This window comes from Vulpes lagopus, chromosome 13 (genome assembly GCF_018345385.1).
Source record: "Vulpes lagopus strain Blue_001 chromosome 13, ASM1834538v1, whole genome shotgun sequence".
NCBI classification, from domain to species: Eukaryota; Metazoa; Chordata; class Mammalia; order Carnivora; family Canidae; genus Vulpes; species Vulpes lagopus.
This window is the reverse complement of record NC_054836.1, coordinates 30,562,566-30,585,482: the sequence shown is the minus strand read 5'-3', so window position 1 is coordinate 30,585,482 and position 22,917 is coordinate 30,562,566. Positions and strand designations below refer to the sequence as shown.

At 34.0% G+C, this 22,917-nt stretch overlaps 1 protein-coding gene across 1 annotated transcript in view; it reads left to right on the top strand.

Moving 5' to 3' along the window:
• CRPPA (CDP-L-ribitol pyrophosphorylase A) overlaps positions 1-22,917 on the top strand; it is a 291,595-nt gene that overhangs the window by 146,167 nt on the left and 122,511 nt on the right. Inside the window, exons 7-8 of the mRNA XM_041728219.1 lie at positions 7,988-8,080; positions 8,560-8,652. Of these exons, the coding sequence (XP_041584153.1) occupies positions 7,988-8,080; positions 8,560-8,652 (186 nt within the window). The remainder of the gene's footprint in view (positions 1-7,987; positions 8,081-8,559; positions 8,653-22,917) is intronic.

The window sequence follows — 22,917 nt, the reverse complement described above, 5'->3', positions numbered from 1 at the left end:
TGCCTCAGTTTTCTTAACACAACATATATATATATATATATATATATATATATATATATATATATATACACACACACACACACACACACACACACACGTATGTATATATATATGTAGTGATCACTATATATATGTAGTGATTTCAAAAAGATAATTATTTGAAGTATTTAGCATTGATTCTTAAAAATGGTAAAACCTCAAATGTAAGGTATAAAATGTGAAGCGGTAATAGAGGTGTGGTGATGGGTTAAAGTGCCATTTAAAAGTGGAAGTTAAATGAGGAGTGGAACAGATGTAGCAAACATTAAATATAGCACTATGTGCAGGGATGGTTATTAGTACTTTAAATGTATTCAAGCAAACAGGTGAATGACATGACTGCATGCATACTAGACTTTAGACTTCCAGAACAGTAATTATTGGGGAAAGTCCTGGGACTCAGGAATAAAGGCAATGCCCATTGCATTATGTAGCACTGCAAATGGATCCTAAGGGCTAATGTTAGAATCTAATCTTTGTGCAGTGTAGCTTTTAAGTTGCATAAGCAAGGGAGTGCCAGCTCTTCCCCTGGTGTGATAAGGTTTTGGGCTCAAACGTCATTGTGACATGGCTGAACCACGGTTCTAGTGCTGTACTGCCTGTCCAGCATTTAGGACGAAGAGAAAGTCAAGACTTTGGTATATCCAACGGGCTAGGGTCTAAGTCTTTGGTGGTAGCTTGTGAGGTAGAGGGCTTGTTGGTTTGATGTACCAGCTCACTGTTTATGTTTGGAGGTCCATAGCTTACCTAACAGGGCAGAATGGTAATCAGGTTCATTTAGCACCTCAAAAGTACACTAAGATTTATTGCCTTAAAGCTATGGCCTATAGCTTTTTCCCTCTGAAGCTTCTCCGGAAGCTCACCTATAGGGAAGAAGTTCTGGAAAAGTTAATCCTTAACTCTCATATATTAATTTAATTAACCTATCAATTCTGAAGTATTTATTTTACTGATAAGTAAACTGAGCCACACTGGACTTAAGTAATTTCACAAAGTCACTCAGAAAGCTGGTTGCAGAGCTAGATTCAGAGCCAGGGAGCTTGGCTCCAGAGGCCGTGCTCTTAACTACAAAAAGAACTTTAAAGCTGAATGTTAAAAAATGGTAAATGCTCAGTGCTAGGTGGAGAAAACCTTCACAAAAACCTAAAAATAACCATGAAGTAAAGATTTCTTGGCATTTCAAAAGTAGAAAAGAATGAATACTTGTTAAAGGAGCTTCTCAGGTGAAGATACTAAAAATGGAGGAGAGGATCTGGGCTGTTAACCTCTGAGGGTCCAGGCACAACACTCACAGACCAGAGACGACTCCACTGATAAATCCACAGAGTGATGAATCGATGGGCCAGTCTCAGCCTTCACTTGGCACCAGTCATAGTTGGCTGAAGATGCCTTTCAAAGTGTGGATTTATAGTAGAGAAAGATACTTTTTCCTCAGCTTCATTGAGATGTAATTGACAAATAAAAATTACATATATGTATATAAAACTATATATGTTAGGATATACATGTACACTTTGAAATGAGCACCGTAATCAAACTAATTAACATATCCGTCACTTCACATAATTATTGTTTTTTTTTTGTTTTTTTTTGTTTTGTTTTGTTTTGTTTTGTTTTTTGGCTGTTGGCAGAACTTTCCATCTATCCTCTTAGTAAATTTCAGGTATATGATGCAATATTGTTAATTATGGTCACCATGCTGTGCATTAGATCACCAGAACTTACTCATCTTGCATGACTGAAACTTTGTATTCTTAGACCAACATGTCCCATATCTCCTACCTCACAGTCCCTGGGAACCATGAGATTTAGAATTGTAACTATTGTCTGCAGAGTGCAAAGTGCATCTTGCTCTGATTTGCTTGTTTATGCCCACATTATTGCCCTTGTTTGGATGGGAGGGAGGTGAGAAGTTAATGGAATCAGATTCAGAGATGATCCAGCCAACATGTTCTGTAAAAAGAAGATTGACTTTTAAGAAACACATTTTTGAACCTCTGACTCATTGGACTTGAACCAAAGTCTTTCAGCTTTAGTTAAGCCTTAACTCTTCTTGTAATGGAAAACATTTTTTTGACAACCCATTGCCCTTTCTAATAGCCATGCTTTACATAGTACTTTTAGTATGCAGATGGTTGCACATTTACTTAATAGTAAATCTTTTCTAAATTCTTTTTTTTTTAATTTTTTTAATTTTTTTTTATTTATGATAGTCACAGAGAGAGAGAGAGGGGGGCAGAGACACAGGCGGAGGGAGAAGCAGGCTCCATGCACCGGGAGCCCGATGTGGGATTCGATCCCGGGTCTCCAGGATCACGCCCTGGGCCAAAGGCAGGCGCCAAACCGCTGCGCCACCCACGGATCCCCTCTTTTCTAAATTCTTAATTGTCATGATGTAAGGGAAGTACCAAATTTTTTTTTTATTTTTATTTTTTGGTATACCTCTTTAATTTTACTGAACACACTGGAAGGTTGTTTTAAATTTTGTTTAAATGTTCTTTGAACCAAAATATTTAGAGAACAAGTTGTTGTTCTAGCCAGCAGATTGTTCCATTTGTTGTGTAGGAGTGTGGAAACATTAAGAATGACAGCATAAGATGATACCATAGAGTATTTGCATAAACAACCTAATAGCATTGTCTAATGTGGTCTTTGTTTATTAGAGGTGTCCAAAACTCCTTTGCTATATTTAGGTAAATCTAAGTTTTTTATTTTTGTTTGGTTTTTTTTAACTCAAGCATGGAAAGTATTTTCTGGTTGGGAAAAAAGGAGTATGACAAAAAAAAAATACACTTAACTGAAAACAGTTCTTAAGAGTGACAATTTCAGGAGGAAATTAATTGCAGTGTTTTTGTTTTTTGAAGGTGATAAGAAGACACTAGTATTTAGTACTTTTTGTAAGAATACTATGAGTGTGTTTCTGTCTTAGTTTGTAGGCCTTCATTGAGAAATGAGTATCTTTTAATTGAAGTTTTAATTCATGAAATAACAGTAGAACAAATATATTTTATTAATAATAACAGAAGTTAACATTGGCTGGGTAATTTGCCTCCATATATCTGTATTGCATTCTAGCAGCTAATGTTGTATTTAATAACTTAATAATTAAGTTTAAGAAACAAAGCTCTAATAAGGGAACAAGTACATATTGAAGTCAGTGTGGGCTGAAGCCATCACAGGCAACAAAGTGTCCAGTGCCTGTGATAATAGAAGAAAGTGGCCTTAAAGAATATTTGTGTTGATAAGTAGAGTTGATGGTTAGGATTTGAATAGAATATAAGTGGATTATGGGGGACTTTAATGACAATTTCACAATTTGAGCTTTAATCTAAACACGTATATATAATTGTATGTTTTTATATGTTCTTAATTGAAAAAATGAAGCTCAATTTTAGGAAAATTAATCTTAATATACTCTTGATATTTAGTGAATAATTTTTTAAAATTAATTAATTAATTATTTTTAAAAGATTTTTTACTTATTTATTTATTCATGGAGACAGAGAGAGACAGAAACACAGGCAGAGGGAGAAGCAGGCTCCATGCAGGGACCCTGATGTGGGACTCGATCCCGGGTCTCCAGGATCACACCCCTGGCTGCAGGCGGTGCTAAACCGCTGAACCACTGGGGCTGCCCCCCCCCCCTTTTTTTTAAAGAACATGTAATACACAAGTGCTATAGACTGAATGTGTTCTCCCACACAATTTATATGCTGAAATCCTAACCCCCGTATGGTGGTGTTAGGAGGTGGGGCCTTTGGAAGATGATTAGGTCATGAGAATGGAGCTTTCATGAAGGTGTTAGTTCTCTTACTAAAGAGATCCCCATGAGCTCTTCTGCCTCTGCCATCATTTGATGACATAGCAGGAAGACTCGTTTTTGAGCCACAAAGGTGGCCCTTGACAGTAGCTGAATCTACCCGAACCTTGATCTGGCCCATCATGTCTTCTAATCCCCACCTATGGATCTACAAGACTTTGTTATTGGGCAAGTGGTGATTAACCAGATAATTCTCAAATTTTAACTGAGGGCAAAGAAGTTGACCAGCTGAAATGAAGGACTCTGCAACTTGTGGAAAAAAAGTAGGAAACTCTACAATTCATACTAAAAAATAATCACAGCACATGCAAATCAGGTTTTTAAAATAAGAAAGAAACACTAAGGCTCTCCCTGCCCCCAAAATAGTCTCTCTCTCTCTCTTTTTTGTTCTGTAGAATTCAGTAAAACTTTGAATTCAAGAAGGTCAAAAGCAAACAGTTGCCAGAGGAAGCAAAGTTATGAGTAACATTATTTTAGAAGTGTTTTGCAGATGAGGAATAGAATACAACTGATACTAGGTTATTATAGTGGGAAATTTGAGAAAATTACAGTGTGTTCTAAGTAAAAATTAAAAGAGAATACATGTGAATGATAATAAAGGCATCCAACATATGGATAATGCTTACTCTGAAAGCTAGAAGAAAATTTTCTTGAAATGACTGATGCTGTTTATTAGCATCAGTTTTCTTGTAATGGAAAACATTTTTTGACAGGTCTCATGGGTATATATCTGTGGGAAAAATTGAGGAATAACAATTGCCACATCAGTGTGTGCTGATTTTGATTAGGGTTTCAAATTTCCTCATAACCCTTCAGAGGGACCTGAGGTGCCAAAAAAAAAAATCAAAACTTACAGAAAAGAATACTCTGTCTGACCTCTTGCATTTCAACAACATTCACTATCCAAATACAATGAAGCGCAAAGCTTCATTGAACTTGGAGGGGAATGCGAGTGGAATCCAAGAATATGACCACCAGCCACACAGGCAGTTGTAAAGATGATAGGGGAAAAATAAAATACAATGTCTACATGTATCATTAAAACTCTGATGTTGAGGTCTACCAGGTAACATAATGAATGAAGAATAGGTGAACGATAAATGGAGTAGAAGTATCCATTGCTTGGAAATGGTGGAACAGTGATTGCAAAGATATGAGGAAGAGAATGAGCCAAACTTTTATTCCCAAACAAGCTCTACTTTGAGTCTAAAAGCAAAATCTCAAGGAATGTAAAAATGTTGAGTTTTTTGTTTTAAAAAAAAATCAACTAAACAAACTACTTGCAGATAAAGTTCATCACATGAAGAAGTAAATTAAAATGAAGAACTAGAAATGGAGAAATTATGTGTTAAAAGTCAGCATTTTGGCATGTACATACATCTACATTGTGGGTATTATAGTCCTAGAATAGAATGTGAATCTAATAAATCTTGTCAGAGTAAAAACAGTATGATTGACAAGAACAAGGCTTGAGGTGAAAGTTTAAGTGTACTATTTGTTTTCCTCTATAGAGGGAGGTCACCAAATACTGACAAATGAAATGTGAGGCCATTAAAAATCCAGTGTCTTAATCCTCTTCATGCTACCTTCTCTTAAAGTTTAGAAGCTTAGTGCTCTGGGAGTGACAAATGATCTCAAGCTTAGCAGCATCTTCAGGTTTACCTTATTCAGTTTTCTTTCCTAACTAGTTAAAAAAAAAAACTGCATGTCATCTCATTTGAATATATTACTGCTTTTGTTTCGGTATCCTTTTGTCTTACCATCTTATTGCATATATTATTAGGGAGTTGTTGGAATGATGCTTATCTAATGTTTAAGGGTAATTGTTACTAGGTAGGGCTATTTTTGGATTTTTTTTTTTACCTTCTTTTCCAAGTTGTTGGTTTTAAGAACATAAACCATTTTTCTTGAAATGACTTTTTTCTTTTAATAAAAAGAACTGTTGTAAGTTTAAAATACCTAGTTGGGGGATCCCTGGGTGGCGCAGTGGTTTGGCGCTTGCCTTTGGCCCAGGGCGTGATCCTGGAGACCCGGGATCGAGTCCCACATCGGGCTCCCGGTGCATGGAGCCTGCTTCTCCCTCTGCCTATGTCTCTGCCTCTCTCTCTCTCTCTCTCTGTGACTATCATAAATAAATAAAAAATTAAAAAAAAAAAATTTAAAAAAAAAATAAAATAAAATAAAATACCTAGTTGTTAAGCATTTGCTAGTGACAAAAACATGTTTCTGTGTGCAAGGATCCCATACCCTGTCCTTAAGAATTTTATCTATTTCAGTGCTTAAAAAGCTAAATATCTCCCATGTTCTCATCTTAGATTTTATTTCTGTATACGCAAAAGAAAATTTTAAATTGTTCTTCTTTAAAGTTCAAATTTCACTCACGTTTGTTAAGATCTGATGATTTGATTGTCTTATTTTGTATCTGTTGTGTCAAATTTGGCAGGATCTGAGGAATTACGTGATATGTGCATCTAGACGCAGTGGGGTGCATTAAAGAAGCATCTTGATATTGGGGAGCACTTGCCTTAGGAACTGTGGGCAAACCAGCCCATCTTCCTGTTACAAAAGAGACATTGTCTTTATTATTCTGGAATGTCAAGCAGATCTGCCTCAGGGAGAGAGATGACTGTACCTTTATTTTCTGGAACATAAGCAAATTTGCTCCAGGAAGAGACATACCTATCTTTGCAAATCTGCGTGCTATGCAAACATCTTTGAAGAGTCAATCTGGAGTAAATTATCTATTAATGCCTTTGAAAATGTTTGGGTATATGAGAAACCCCTGGAAAATTGTCTCCCTGTAATATCTAGAAGATGTGATTCCTTGAACAAACTTAATGTTGTATAATGAAATCCAGTTTCTTCCCTATTCTATCAATATAGAGCTGATGCATATGGAACTGTTTTATTAATTTTTTAATGTTCTCTCTGAACTTTGTACTCAATAAGAACTTTAAACTGAAAAAAGTCTTCAAGTTTATGAGCCAACTGATTTCTAGCAATGACTTCAAAACCTCTACTTCTCCTTCTCTAATATTTTGTAAAAATTACAAAGAGCTAAGATGAATCCTGCTTACTATGTAATGCTCGTAGAAGTACAGGATTTAATGTTTGACTAAGGGGCAAGCTTTGTATTTTAGAATTGTAGATTTTAAAGAGTTCTACATTTAAAGCTAGTATTAACCACTGGAATGTGACTTTCTGGGGAATTACAATAGCATAGATAAAACACTTTCCTTGTTGAGTCATTAAATTTTTATTCCTACAAATTTAAGAAGAAAAAGATGGAAGTTAATTAGAATATTGAGCTGTATGAAATAAAAATGTCATTAGGAAAATTTTTCCTTTTTAGATTGTATTTATTTGAGAGAGAGTGTGTGCATGTGCACAAGAAGGGGCAGAGGGAGAGGGAGAAAGAACCTGAAATACATTCCCTGCTGAGTGGAGAGCCCCCATGCAGACTCCATCTCATGGCCCTGAGATCCTGAGCTGAAATTGAGTTGGACGCTTAACCATTGGAACCACCCAGGCACCCTCATTGGGAAAATTTTTGTAATGTATGTGCTATTCTAAATCTAGTCTGGGACCACCTCTAGTAATCTCTTCACCTCTTGGTTTGTTATCATTGTCCTAGTTCAAGTTTTATTTCTCTCCTACTTGCACTATTATAATAATCTCTTACTGCTTTTCTTGCTTCAAGTCTTTCCAGGTTTAGTTAAATCTATGTAACTGTAGAATTTTGAATGTTTCCAGAATCATCCAACAACCCCTGTCTAACCAACCTTTTAATAATCCAGCATTTTCTGCAATACATCCTTTGAATAAGAAAAAACAGGTACTTGGTTGTTCCTGCATATATCCTGTACCTTTTCTTATCTAAAACTATTTCCTTTAGCTGTATCTGAGTTTTTCAAAATAGTATTCATTAGTCATGTACTGGTTCAAATGTCTTTTTCTTGGTAGCTTCGTTAACTTTAGCCTGAATTATTTTGTTTTTATATATGGTCTGTGGCTTTATGTGTCTCTAGCAGTTTGTACTCTTTTGTAACAGTCGTTTAGGTTCTGGAATGGTCTTTCCATCTAGTTTATAAGCTCTTTTTTCTTCTATTTTTTTTTTTTTCCTCCTAGCATGTAAAGATCACGTCTGGAGCTCTGTGTCCTGCTGGCAGAGATCTTGAGCAAATCATCTTAGAGCAATGCTACAGTTATGTATGTGTGAATGTAAGTAGTGAATTTAATTGACTGAAAACACTTGAGGGTTAGTATAAATGTAGTGTGGAAGAGAATTTTTTTTCTTGATTCTTAATTATTTGGATTTAAGTTTTTGATAGATGAGTTGTGTTATTCAATATGTATCTGGAAGTTTTATTTTTTAACTTTTGAAGTGAGAAAATAATACTTTATAATAAGCTAGTTCCCATAATGAGAAGAGGGTGGGATTTCTTTAGACAGTGTTTTTATTTACCTGGTATGAAGCAGATAAGGTGGAACGATTGAATTAATGAATAGTTCAAATTTTAATAGATATGACCTTAAGTGGGTATCCTTTAAAGTGGTTCAAAAAAGTAAAAACTAAATAAGCTGGATAAATATTTTGGTGCTCATGTAAAAGCTTTCTGTTTTTTTCCCTTTAATTTTTAATTATCCTTGAACTAACTTTTAAATCATTTAAGAACTTCTTTATTTTTTTGGTCTTTCAGGTTATGTCCTCTGATTTTGAGAAAACCAGGAGATTACTGAATATGCTTGAAGAGAGTAATCTTTCCATTTTATATCCTGTTGTTGTTATTTCAGTAAGTGAATTGATGCAGATTTTTTTTTTTTTAAATTAAAGTTAACATAAGTGTAGTATTGGTTTCAGGAGTAGAGTTTAATGCCCTCCTTAATGCCCCTCCCCCTACCTGCCTCCCCTTCATCAACTCTCAGTTCTTTATAATTAAGAGTCTTTTATGGTTTACCTCCCTCTCTGTTTTTATCTTATTTTTTCCTTCCCTTCCCCTGTGTTCATCTGTTTTGTTTCTTAAATTACTGATATGAATGAAGTCGTATGATATTTGTCTTTCTCTGAGTGACTCACTTTGCTTAGCATTATACTCTATTGCTCCGTCCACGTTGTTGCAAATGGCAACATGTCCTTTTTTTTAAGATTTTATTTATTTATTCATGAGAGACACACAGAATGAGAGAGAGAGAGGCAGAGACACAGGCAGAGGAAGAAGCAGGCTCCATGCAGGGAGCCTGATGTGGGACTCAATCCCTGGTCTCTAGGATCAGGCCCTGGGCTGAAGGCAGCACTAAACCACTTGAGCCACCCGGGCTGCCCCAATATATCCTTATTTTTTTTTTTTGCGAGGGAGAGGAAGGTAGAGCAGAGGGAGAGAGAGAATCTTAAGGAGACTCTATGCCCAGAGTGGAGCCCAGTGTGGGGCTTGATCGCAAAACCCTGAGATCATGACCTGAGCTGAAATAAAGAGTCAGATGCCTAACCAAATGAGCTACCCAGGTGCCCCTCATTCTTTTTGATGGCTTAGTATCCTTCCATTTGTGTGTGTGTGTGTGTGTGTGTGTGTGTGTGTGTATATGTGTGTATATATATATATATATATATATATATATATATATATATATATCTCACATCTTCTTTACCAATGCAGATTTAACTCTCTTCAAGCTTAGGCTTCCTTCCTTGAAATTCAACTTTTTATTCATTGTTGAGGATATTCATCGAGCCTAGAAAAATAAACTCTTCTCTATGCATTCTTGAACCTGCTTTCTTGCTATGACTTTTATGACTGTTTTCCCTTGTTAATGCAAGTATTTGTTTGAATTGACAAGTTTAGGAAAAAAAAATAATCTAGCAACCAGTTTCATTTCTTTTTCTTCATTACAATTGCAAAGTTCACTGCTGAGCCAGTTGTTTGGATAATATAAAAGAGCTTTATTAGCATGTTAGCAGAATGCCATTGGAAAAGAAATCCCAAAGTTAAAAAATGAGGGAAAATATGTGGAAGAAAATGGACTGTTTGATTGTTTCATCTTCTCTGTCACATGGACAGCAAAAGTAGAATGAGAAACACATGAAAGAGAATTCATCAAAGAATGGCCCATGAAAATTTTGAAGAGACATTTCCTGTGAAAGACTAAAAGTACATGTTTAATATAGCATTTGCTTAATTGGCCTATTAAACTGCAAAGAAGAGGGGGATCTCAGCACAACCTGGAAGGAATAAAATCAGAGGCTAGCTGAGGAGAGTCTGTAGTCTGTGACATTTTGCTGTGGGAAAGGGTTCCAAAAGTGAAGTTTCAAATCAGCAATTGCCTTGTTTCTACAGCTCAAGCTCATCCTGATAGTGTCATAATTTAATTCTTGTTAAGATGATTAATACTGAAAGAAAAGATGATTTGTACTACAAATAAGTTGGAAATCTAGCATTGCAAGTATAAACAAATTAGCAATTGGGGGAGATTGATTTCACTGGACTATTGTATTTGGTTATATACCCTAAAGATAAGTTGCATGGATGCTGCTAATTATGGAAACTCAAATTCTACAAATGACTGATTTTAACAAAAAGGCAGGTGTCTTTTATTGGGGTGTTTTGGGGAACATTATGGAATGTTTGTCTATGGAATATTTGATGCTGGAAGACTCTAAGTCTCTGTAGGGTACAAGTAGGCTAAAAATTGTGTATGGCTCTCTATTCCTTCCTCTACATTAACTAGCTTAGAAATATCATTCTCTCTATGTTCCTAGGTAATATTCTAAAATTTCATATGTCAATATCATGAAGGGAGCAAGCACTTTAAACTCAGAATTCGTCAGTTCCTTGGTCAAGTCACTTGCCTTCCTAAAGCTTGCTTTCTGCATTTTAGAAATGAGGCTAATAACTATACTTCTTATATCATTGTAAGAATTAAAATGAATGAAATGAATGGAAGCATAAACGCATAATGCAGTTGCTGTCTCTTTGGCAGGCATGCAGGGCTGAACTTAACATCCTAGTTCCTTCTCTTTCCAGTTTGGATAAGATGATTCAAAAGTCACTACCAATGCTCTAATCTGATTCCTGAGTTTGAATCATACATGTTTCAACATTCTTTTAGGTACTTCAGCTTGAGTACTTCATTATCTTCTCACAGGTACTATATTGGATGTACCACAAAAGCACATATCCTATGAGCTGACTTTTTTAGTGGCAGTAGTTGTCATAGGCAACCAGGTGGGAATCTGTGTCATCTATGTTTTCTATTTATCTTTTGCTTCTCCTTTCACCGTCAAACATGCATGCCTGGGTACATACACATACAGATTTAAAACAGTTCTACTTCATTTCTACTATTGTATCTCAGCCTCTGTTCTTGGTATTTTTTCCATAAATATTTGAATTTAACTTTCTGTTTATTCCTGTGAGTTCTACTCTTCTATGTATCCCAGTAAGAGCTAGAGGTGTTTTTTTTTTTTTTTATTCAAAGATTTTATTTATTTATTCATAGAGAGGCAGAGACACAGGCAGAGGAGAAGCAGGCATCATACAGAGAGCCTGACGTGGGACTCGATCCAGGGTCTCCAGGATCATGCCCTGGGCTGCAGGCGGTGCCAAACCGCTGCGCCACCGGGGCTGCCCAAGCCAGAGTTTTTAAAAATTATGTATTTATGTATGTATGTATGTATTTCTAGTATTCTTTATTAAACTTAGAAAAAGACAGGTAATCCTCTCATTAGGTAGTAAATGTCTCTCAGAACTACTTTGAGGAGAGTAATACTAAAAGTCTGTATACTATAAACATTGTTAAATGTTTACTTTATTTTTTTTTAATTTATTTTTAATTTTTTTTTAAATGTTTACTTTAGAGAGTTGTTACTACTCCATGAGTGATATTAGTTCACCCATTATTTTCTCATTGTATACATAGACTCAGTATAGGAGTATTTAAAGTTATTATTAAATTTAATAGGAAAATGTCATTAGAACACATCTGGAATCTGTATCCTTAGGATACAGAGGATGGACTGAATCATGGGAAAGGTAGAATAAAGAATGCTGCCTTCTTGATTTGAGAGGCAAGTGAATTTGTCTGAAATTTTCATTGGTCCTGTAAATGATTGTAAAAGGCTTCATTCTATTTCTTTTTGTTAGTACTTTCCCCCAAAAGGCTAAAAGACCATTTCAAGTGTTCCTATAACTTAATATTGGACAGATTTAATATTTAATATTAAATATAATTAATATCTAATTAATTTAATAATATTTTAATATTTAATACATTAAATATGAATATTTATAATATCTATCAATATATTAATATAATAACTTTAATATTTCACAAATTAGTTGTGTATAAAATATTATAATTGCAGAATACATAAAATAAAAGACTTAAAATTTGAGTGTAAATATCTGGGACATAATTTGCACATTATTAAGTGGAAAAATACATATGTACATAAAATGGGGTTGTAAGTGTGCATATATATATATGTAATTGGAAAGATGTTGCAATATGCAGCTCATAGACTATGGGTGTACCTATCAGGCTTTTATCTGAAGTACTTTGCTGGAAGATTAAGTCATACTATGGGAGGTTTTTGTTTTGTTTTGATAAGGCTTTTGTTAAACAATTCTAAATTTTGAGAATGTTCAAAGAAGACTTTGTTTATTTGCTTTCTTGTGCAAGTAGGTTTTATTTACCAGAAAATAAATCTAAAATGACATCAAGGTCATGGAAAAATATATCTATTTTTATTTTGGAGTTATGTGATTCAGTAGTTACTGAATGCATGTATTGTAAATGTTTAAAGAGCTATTTTGTCTTGGCTGAAATGTAGTACAATGGTCCTATTTTTCTATGTGAGGGTGTATCAATTTCTAGTTTCAGTTCATCTGAACAGAGGAAGGATTAGTAGGAATCAGGCAGATGAGAAGTAAAATAGGGTTAATTAGGTATTTGGGGGATTTTTTCAACTGAGAGACTGGTTAGGGTGGTTATTTGCATTGCTACCATGTTTCACTCTACAAGGACAGATTTTTAGAAGAAACGGGGCTGAAGTTAAGCTAGGGCATCTGTTTGGCAAAAACAACACTTTAAAGGGCCAAAAATTGGTGTCCGATCTGCCATGATGGTGAAGCCCACATTTTGTCTCTTACATTCTCAAGGAGCTTTAGAAAAGTATTTTGGAGTTCAGTATTGTTATTTAGTAGTCATTTAAAAAGTACATGTGCCTTCAACCTCATCTGGAATGTTTATCCCTTGGAGGGAGCTAAGCACTGAAGGAGTGACCAGTTAGTGTCATTGGATTCTTGGTACACAGGTATTTAGCATCATTACATTTTATTTCAGGGTGTTGATTGTTTGTTGAAAGACCAACTTCTCCTTGGCTTTTATGAAACTTAAATGTGTTAGGAAATACTGACTTTAGGATGTTTCGTTTGTCTAAAATGAACCGACAGGTAGAATGCTACTACTTTAAGTTCTACTTAAGAGCAGGACACCTGGGTGGCTCAGCAGTTGAGCATCTGCCTTTAGCTTAGGGCTTGATTCCAGTCCCAGGTTTGAGGTCTGCGTCTAACTCCCTGTGAGGAGCCTGCTTCTCCCTCTGCCTGTGTCTCTGCCTCTCTCTCTGTGTCTCTCATGAATAAATAAATAAAATCTGTAAAAAAAATCTGCTTAAGAAGAAACAAAATTTCACCATGAAAAGTAGAAAAAATAATTAGGACTTTATCTTAAAATAAGCTTTTATCAAAATAAGCTTTTATCAAAATAATTTTATCTTTATGAAAAAGAAACATTTTTGCTTAATCTTGTGAACATTATATGATAAATTGTGACATCCTTTACTTCAAGTGATCATTTTTACAAATAGTATTTGTGAATATCTTTAGTTTTGTTAAAATAGATTTTATTGATACACAGTTCAGAATTCTCTTTGGCACACATCCAATAGGTCATTACTCTTATTTATTTTAAGCAGTCTAATTTAGTCAAGTTCTCATTTATTGATGGTGTTGATTTATTGATGGTGGTGATTAGAGTTTGCCAATGTTAAATTGATCAATTTAATAAAATCCAAAGTTTTGGTAAATGTAACTTAATTTTATTGTAACTATATTAAATCATCAGAATTCAAACTTCTGTAATCAGCTGGAGACTGATAATGTTAACTATCTGGGCTAAAATAGATGCTGTTCTTAAAGTGAACAGGTATAGTTGCATGGGATCAATTTACAAATTTTTATTTCTCATTGAATATACGTCTACTTTAGGATGACATTTTTTATGCTTTGTGGCCTTTTAACTGTAAGCCTTTGGAAACACATAATCGGATAACAAGCATGTCCTGTACTAGGAAAATGCTCCTAACTTGAAAGAAAAAAAAAAAAGTTTTTTTTTTTTTTTTTAGAGACTGTTTAGCATAAAGGAATTTCAAAAATGTAGATTCTTTCCTATATCTTTTAACAAGAAAAACCTTATAAACATGAAAACTAATGCTTTCTTTTGTTAAGTTGAATTGTGAAGGAGCTCTGTTTTGAGAGCCCTTTTCAAATGTCATTTCTGGTACTGTTTTATCTATCATTATAAGTTATCAGGAAAGGTGTTTATCTGGAGTAGACTAAAATTATTGTTAGCCTTGCAGTTACCAGTGGGGGGATATACAGCTAGTACCTTTTTCAGATTGCAACTCTCAAAAGGATTATCTGAAAATTTTCGTGGAATCACATGATACAATAGTTGTCAACATGGGACATGTTCATTTCTTTATTTTCTACTTTCATTTGTTTTTGTTCACTATTTAATGATGAGTAAATACTTAGAAAAATAAAGTAATATATTAAAGTAATATATTAAAATATATTAAAGTAATATATTAAAGTAATATATTAAAATATATTAAAGTAATAAAAGGTAAATTCATAGTTTCTGATCTAAAAATCAAAAACTCTGCCCACCAAAGAAAATAGGCTTTTACCTAAATTAACAAGACTCAAAAGTTTTAAGAACCTGAATTTAGTCTACGTTTTTTGCTTAGAAATTAATGATCAGGGAGCTATTTTTTTTTTTCCAGCAAAGGAGAAGAGAATTTCAGGAAGCAAATAACTATCGCTGTTTTCTAGCCAGGATTATAATAAAACCAATTGTAAAACTTTCAAAAAATTCCTTCCCAGGTGCAGAAAGTAAAGGAGAGATTTTAATTTATTTGGATCTGGCAAGGTTTGCACAAAACATCCTTTCCTACAATTAATAATTGAGATAATGGACAGTTTATTCTTACTTAAAGCTCATTTTCTCAGTGTGCAAAGCTGTTTCATATAATAGACCTCAATGAAATATTTAATTTTTAAAAGCAGAAAGAAATTGGCAACAAACATAATTAAAAGTTCAAAACTGAGAAAGGAAACAAACTCTTTTACTTGATAAAGTTTTTTATCACTTCCTCATTACAAAATAATTTCATGGTAATTATCTGGATAATTGCATGAGAGCTCTAATTTTTTTTGACTATGTAGACAATAATTTTATTGGTGCTTTATGAGAGATAGGAATCTCTTCATGAATTTACTTTAGTAAAGGACATAAATTACCATGTGGAATTTTAATGCTTTGAAAAACATAAATAAACCTTCAAAAGTGCCTAATTTAGTTCTAGTTACCGGAAAGTAGTTTATTGACATAACAGATCAGAATATATGATCTTTAAAATACTTCAAAATGTTTAATATTTGAACATGTCAGCAAATAAAAAAATAGAAAACCACCATCCATTGACACTTGATACTTTCACATCTGGGGAAACTGTCAGCAATGTAAATTGTTTCCAGAAGGTTCCACAGCTCACCAATGGCAGAGCCAGTAATGGAATCAATCCAATGTGCAATGCATCATATACACTTGTTACTTTTATGCTCTCATGAATGTGTTAAATAATATGGAAAAAGGTTAAAAATATACATACATATATGTATTTAATATTCCTTCCTAATAAAGAACAAATGACAATTGGAAAAACATATTGATTCCTTCTTTTAAGTGCTAATGGTTTCTTTCTTTGCTTCACAAGGTATTGAGGCTTTATTGAATTTAAGTTATAAAAATCTGTGGTCCTGTTAAATTTCTTACCAGATCCTAGACATGTATCTTTGTCACCTTTTACTTAACTACTTATTTTGTACATTTCCTCCTGTTAACCCTATTACTACTAGACTGAGAAATACGTTTTTAGGTCACAAATTCTTGAAAAACAAAAGAGCTGGCTGTTGTAATCCTCACTACCATCATATTGACTATTTACTTTTTACAGTGTGTATGTTGCAGTTCCTTACTTTGTGTTTATTTTTGAATAGGTATGCTGTGTGTGTGTAACGTGTGTGTGTGTGTGCACGCATCACGCACATGTACAGACTTAATCCAAATCCTTCTATTCTAGTCTTAACCATATTGTTACTGTAGCTTTTATTTTTCCTTAAGAAAATGATGATCTTACTGTATACTGATTTTCTTTTATGTTTCACTTAAGATGCATTCAAGTTTTCTCTTTCATGGTTGTGAAAAGCTTTAATGGTAGAAATGCAGTCATTTCTGTAAATTCTATAAATGTTTTCATGTAAGAAGTGAAACCCGAAGTATTTCCTGCCTAAAATAATAATAGCTCAATCCTGGTTTAAAATAGCTCGAGAGAATCTTTTTGAAATTTTAGGAAGGGATTCATATCAAACCCCAAAATGAAGAATGATAAAGTCGTTCTTGTAGAAGGTGGTGAATAGAAAGAATTGTCTGTTATTACAAGTTTTAGGAGATCTTTGTTAATGGTGAAATGGTTACTGGAGAGTTTTTGTTCTGGGATATTAAAATTCTCTGAGATCAATTGTGTTGGGATAAGCCTGATGTTGTGTCAAGAAATGATTGTCCTAGGACAGACCTTGATAGTTTTCATTTATTCTTGTAATGAATTATGGTTATTTTTCAGATAGAGTGTTCTAACAGAATATGCAAATGAAACGAATTCCAGAGTACCTTTTCTAAATTTAGTGAATTTTTCTTGATTAAGCCGAGGATTTGAAATTGCTGTTTATTTTCCCAATTTGCACAGTTCACTGAATTCAGTCAGATGAGTAAAATTATTTATTAATTTATTTACTAGTGCTTTCCATGTAAATCAGTTTATAAAATTTAACATGAAATGCACAGGAGGTAAATAATGAAGCTAGATCTCTTTCTTAGGCAGCTTACATTCATTTTAGGCCTAGAAAATGAGTTGAGTAATTGGTTTGATCATTCAGTTTTTTAAAAAATATACCCGGGGAATTCTCCTACTAGTTTTTTTGTATACTGGATTCTATTTTAAATAGAAATAAATTGGCCTTTAGCTCAATGGTGTCATGCTACTTCCTTAAAAAGATGGAACCAAATATCTTTTCACTATCATTTATTTTATAATTGCATGTGATACTCTCTATATATTATGTTGATTTCTTATTATATAGATTACAATCAGGCTTGGTAAATATATATATTATATAATATATATATATTATATTCTTAGTGTTTCTACTTAAATATATCTTGTTTCCAGCAATATATATGTGTATATATTAGGTTTTAATATAGAGGGGAGAGGCAAAGGGAGAGGGAGAGGGAGAAGCAGACTCCTTACTAAACAGGTAGCCAGACATGGGACTCCATCCCAGGACACCGAGATCATGACTTGAGCTAACGGTGTACACTTAACTGATGGAGCCACCCACGCACCCCTGGGCTTGATATATAATCAATTAATATATAATAAAATATCTTTATTCTATTTTAAAATATTTTATTTGTTGGAGAATATAAATTACATTGTTATAAAGGTGGTGTTAAAAACAAAGAATTGACTATTATTTTAAGTTTTAGGAGATGTTTGACGTGTTAAGGATGATATACCTGGAGTAGGGATCAAGGCATAAGGAGTAGATCTGCAAGTAAGTGTCTATTAACCTTCATGTCTCTAAATTTTAATTTAGAATCTTTATCTGGCAACAGAGAGGGATGCCCTTGAAGCCATTTAAGTGACTTCTCTTTCTAAAAATATTTTCCATACTAGAATGTGTTATCAAGGCCTTTTGCTGTTGTATAACCCATATGCATGTCCTCTATGTACAAATATAGGAAAGCAATTTAGATTCTATAGTCATGTTAAATATGAATCAGGTAGTCTAGTATACCTCTCTTGAGCCAATTTTGAGAATTTTTTATACTTTAATCCTTATCTCAATACTTCTGGCTGATTGATTGATTCTTCCTCTTCTCATATTTCTTTTTGTAGTACACTTTTTTTGAGGTTAAGTCTAAACGTTCCATTTTGCTTTCATTATTTTTTCCTTTTTTCTTTGCCTCTTTAAAATGGGAAATTGCAAGATTAATCTTCCCTCCACTCCAAGAATCTATCCATTCATGTCTATCCTACCTTCTGAGAATGATTCCTTAATCATTAAAGTACTAGAGCATCTTCTTATCTATTCATTTTAACTTATTTTAGGTACAGCGTACTTAGTGCCTTAGAGTGAACTATCCTATTCTCTTTATTACTTAACTGATGACTTAATATAGATAAATATAACATTTGCTGAACATCTGTGTGACAGGTATTTTGATGTACACATATGATATTTAATGTAATTTTTAAAAAATTGCATCTTTAGAAGAGTGTTTCAGATCATTTTATCATAATATAAGGAAATAATTTTATTTATTTTGTTTCAAAGATGAAGAATTTTCAATAACACAAGTTTAATCAAATGGCCAGAGTTAGCTGAGGAAGTGATCACAACATCCTGATCATTGTTCTTTCTATTCATCACCTCAATGTTAAGAGTTTTAACTAAATCTCTTTGAAGAAAGGGCAGAAATGGGGCACCTGAATGACCTGAATGGCTTAGTCAATTAAGCATCCAATTCTTGATTTTGTTTCAGGTCATGATCTCAGACTTATGAGGTGGAGCCCAGCACTGGGGCTCTGCACTGGGTGTGGAGCCTGCTTACAGTGTTCTCTTTCCCTCTCTCTCTAACTTTGCCCTTACTTCCACCTCCTCCCTCTCTCAAAAGAAAAAAAGGGGGGGGCGGGGACAGAAAAGCCTAGAATAGATGATCAGAAGAGATCTTTTTATTTTATTTTTTTAAATTCATTTATTCATGAGAGACACACACACACACAGAGGCAGAGCCACAGGCAGAGGAAGAAGCAGGCTCCACACAGGGAGACCAATGTGGACCCCATCCAGGGTCTCCAGGATCAGGCCCTGAGCTGAAGGCGGCGCCAAACTGCTGAGCCACCTGGGCTGCCCATAGAAGAGATCTTAAGGATATGAGAGGAATATTAAATTTGGAAGACTGAGTAGGTCCATGTCTTTCAGGGGTAGGGGAATAGCATTTTTCTATGGCCAGAGTAGCACATGGAATAGTCAGCATAGAAAGAGCCAGTGAATCTAACACAGACTGAACCACACATTGGGAAGGTTTGAGGAATAGGTAGATGAAGGTCAAGATGGGCCTTGTAAGTTTGAATTTTATAAAGCAGCCCTGCTCAGTAGAAGCTGATATAATCAGATTTGTATTTACTTCATGGATACAGCACAGAGAACATGTTAAAGTGACCAGAGAGTTTCCTTGATGCATTTGGTTTAGTTAGGAGGGTATCACAGTAGTCCGAGAAATAATGGCGTTGGCTGAGACGAGGGTTGTTTTAGAGTGGGCAGAAATTGCTGGAAGCAAGATATATTTAAGTAGAAACACTAAGAATTTGTGCTTGATTTAATGAGAGAGAGGAGATGTAATCTCAAATTTTATATCTCATGAAACAGTGAATGAAAGATATGAGTCAGTAGAGAAGGATCTTTTGGTTTGTTTCTGAAGGTTGAATTAGGCAGATGATTGCTGCACATTTGTTAACAGAGGTATTTAGAAAGACTACACTCATATTCAAAAGCTTTCCATTCACGTGTGTGTGTGTGTGTGTGTGTGTGTGTGTGTGTGTGTGTGTGTATGTATGTACAGAATCTCTTAGGCTAAAGCCAACTTGGAAAGACAAGGTACATTCTTCTATGGTTTCCTTAACACTTGATTTTTAATAGAATTCCAGGTATAGGCACAATTCTTAAAAACTCTTCATATTATAATGTTTTTGCCAAGTCTTACATAGTACGTGTATGATGGATCATGTTGTTTTATAGAATCTTTGCTGTGCCAACATTTCATATTCAAAGAAAAACAACTGAAAACAAAAGCAAAAATCAAAACCTTGTTAATGGGTTGAATCATTATCAGGCAGGAAGATGGTAAGAATATTATAAGGTGTAAGCACTATTCTTTTAGGATAAAAATTGATAGCCACTTAAAAAAAGATGACTTCTGCAGTTTCTGGAAAGCCTGAACTGTTCTTTTATTGAAAGCATAGAAAGGTGACGGAATTAGTGCAAAAAGCTTCTTCATCCAAACATGCTTTGGCTTGAACCCTGTTTGCAGTAAGTTTGTATGTGATACTTTTATAAAGTATAGTATGATTAAATTTTCAGGCAGCAGAGGTTTTATTTTATGGGGTTTTGAAGCTTATACTTAAATGCTGGGATACTTGACTCACTGATACCTGCTAAGGTGGAATGCAGCAAGTATTGCCAAGATAATCCTAGAGTTGGCACTGGAAAATTCTTTTTTGGAAATGACTGGACTGGTTAAAGTCACCTGCATGTTTCTTCTAAGTACTCTGAATATTGTACCATTTCTAGATTTTTTGAGAGACAACTGGAGATTTCAATTTTTTAATTTAATTTGTTAATGGTAATGATTGAGTTCTGTTTTTTTTGCTCGGTCAGTGAGAACTGTGATCTTGTGTGTTTTGCTCATCCAATTTCTAAGAAATGGAACTCCTACTACATTTATAATCCTCAGGCCCTCTTCTCCCTCTGCAAATGCACCCTGCTAATGCTTATTATTAGTATAATTATGTTAATGTTGGTAATAATATACACTTAACTGACTACTTGAAATAATGAATCACAATTCTTTCCTTTTAGTATAAATGATCCTATTTAATCCTCAGAGCAATCCTGAGAGTTGAATTTCATAGATTCCATTATCCTTGTGCTCATTTTATTTTTAACAATTGATGCTTTTAGGAATGTCAATACTTGCCCCCTTTGAGAAATAGAAACCTAGATTGTTGAAGAAAAGGATCTCAAAAACCACTTAGTAGGATGCTCTTATAAGAGAAAATCCAGGTCATTTTCTGTGCCTGGATTGAGACAATTTTTTTTATATTAAGAGTTAGCAAATTTTTCCTGTACAGAGCCAGATAGTAAAAAAATTTAGGCTTTTTGAGCCAATATTGTCTTTGTTAGAACTACTGGACTCTTCCATTGTAGTGCAAAAGTAGCCGTAGATAAGATGTAAAGGAAAGGATGTGGCTGTGTTCCAGTAAAACTTCATTTACAAAAATAGGCCAGGAGACTGGATTGGACATGTGGGCTATAGTTTCCCAGACTTTGGTTTAGATTTTCAATCTTAAATGACCTATTTTGCCACTGTTACTTGATACCTTTACCTAAAATACCTGTTAGACATTTCTTTAATAGGCATATACTCTCTGGGTCCTCAAGTCTCCTGATTTGAAGTATCACTCATGTGCCAATTTGTATGTTTTATCTCCAGTCATCATTCCTTTCAGAATGTTCAAGTACATGATGTTAAAAAAAAAAAATGGAATTTACCATCTTGTCTTCAAGAGCTGTTCCTCCTAACAGTCTCTCTCTTGTCTCAGTGCTACTATCCTCATTGCTACTATCACAGATTTTGCTAACTGCTAATGAGGACATACTATTTATTAAAACCTTATAGAGGCTCTTCATCCCCTACTGGACAAAGCTCAGTCAGATCATAAAGCCTTGGCCTGGTCTAGTTCTTGCTTAATTTTATCATCCTGATTCTCATTTCCTCACTGAGTAATTTGCCCTCTGGTAATGAACTCTTGTAGCACATGCACCATATTGCTTGACAGATGTGTGTTGAGTCTGGTGAGGTTTTTGACCTAAGACCCAATTTTTCTAATGTTTTTTCTTTCCTGACTCTTACTGTTTTTAGAATTTGATAATATTTCTTATTGGAATCCTTCCTTAGTACTCCTGTGTTCAGAGTCTTTTCCCTTTTTCCAATCAGCACATGTAGGCATTCAGAAATATTTATTGACTTGAACTTGCTTTGGCATTTCTAGTCCTGGTGTTTCCTATTTCATCTTGTTTCAATGTTGCCTACAACAAATAAATGCTTTGTGGTGACTTACAGAAATGAAGGTGGCTAGGTATGAGGAAGTAAATAGAAATTACATCTTAAGAAATAGCTATGTTTTATTAAGGAGAAAAATATCTACATTAGTTTTTAGGGTATTATTTGCTCTGAATAAATTTAAACTTTATGAATTTTACTGTCTTGATTTATATTATCCTTCTTTTTAGTATGGTTCATTTTTTTTCCCATGTTGCCTTTTAGAGAAAGAAATTTTGTTTCCACTCAGCAACTATAATTGTCTAATTTACATAAATGAGTTTTTAGATTTTGTGAGTCATATCTTTATGCTTCATATTAGGAAGCACATCTTATTGTGTCTATAAATGACTGATTTTTGTCTTATTTCCTATATTTACCCTAAAAAGTAACATTAACCTTTGAAATGTTTCTCAATCCTAAGAGGATATCTATTTTTCTCTTATAAATTGAATTTGGAGGTAATTTTCCAACATTTTTGGAGGAGTCTTCCTTATTATATTTATATTAAAATAAATTCTTTGTGGATTACTACTATATAAGCAGCTTTCTAAAAATGTATTTATGAACATTAATTTTATCTTTTAGTTCACATGTATGACAGTTATATATTTAAAAGGAAATACTAGGTTATTTGATGAAGACAAAATTTGAAAGCCAAGATTATGGATTATAGTTGGAGGTTTCTTTTCCTAGTTTTTTCCTTCATTTTATTTGTATTTTGTAATAAACTTAATAATAAATTATACTAATGGATAATTATAACATTAACA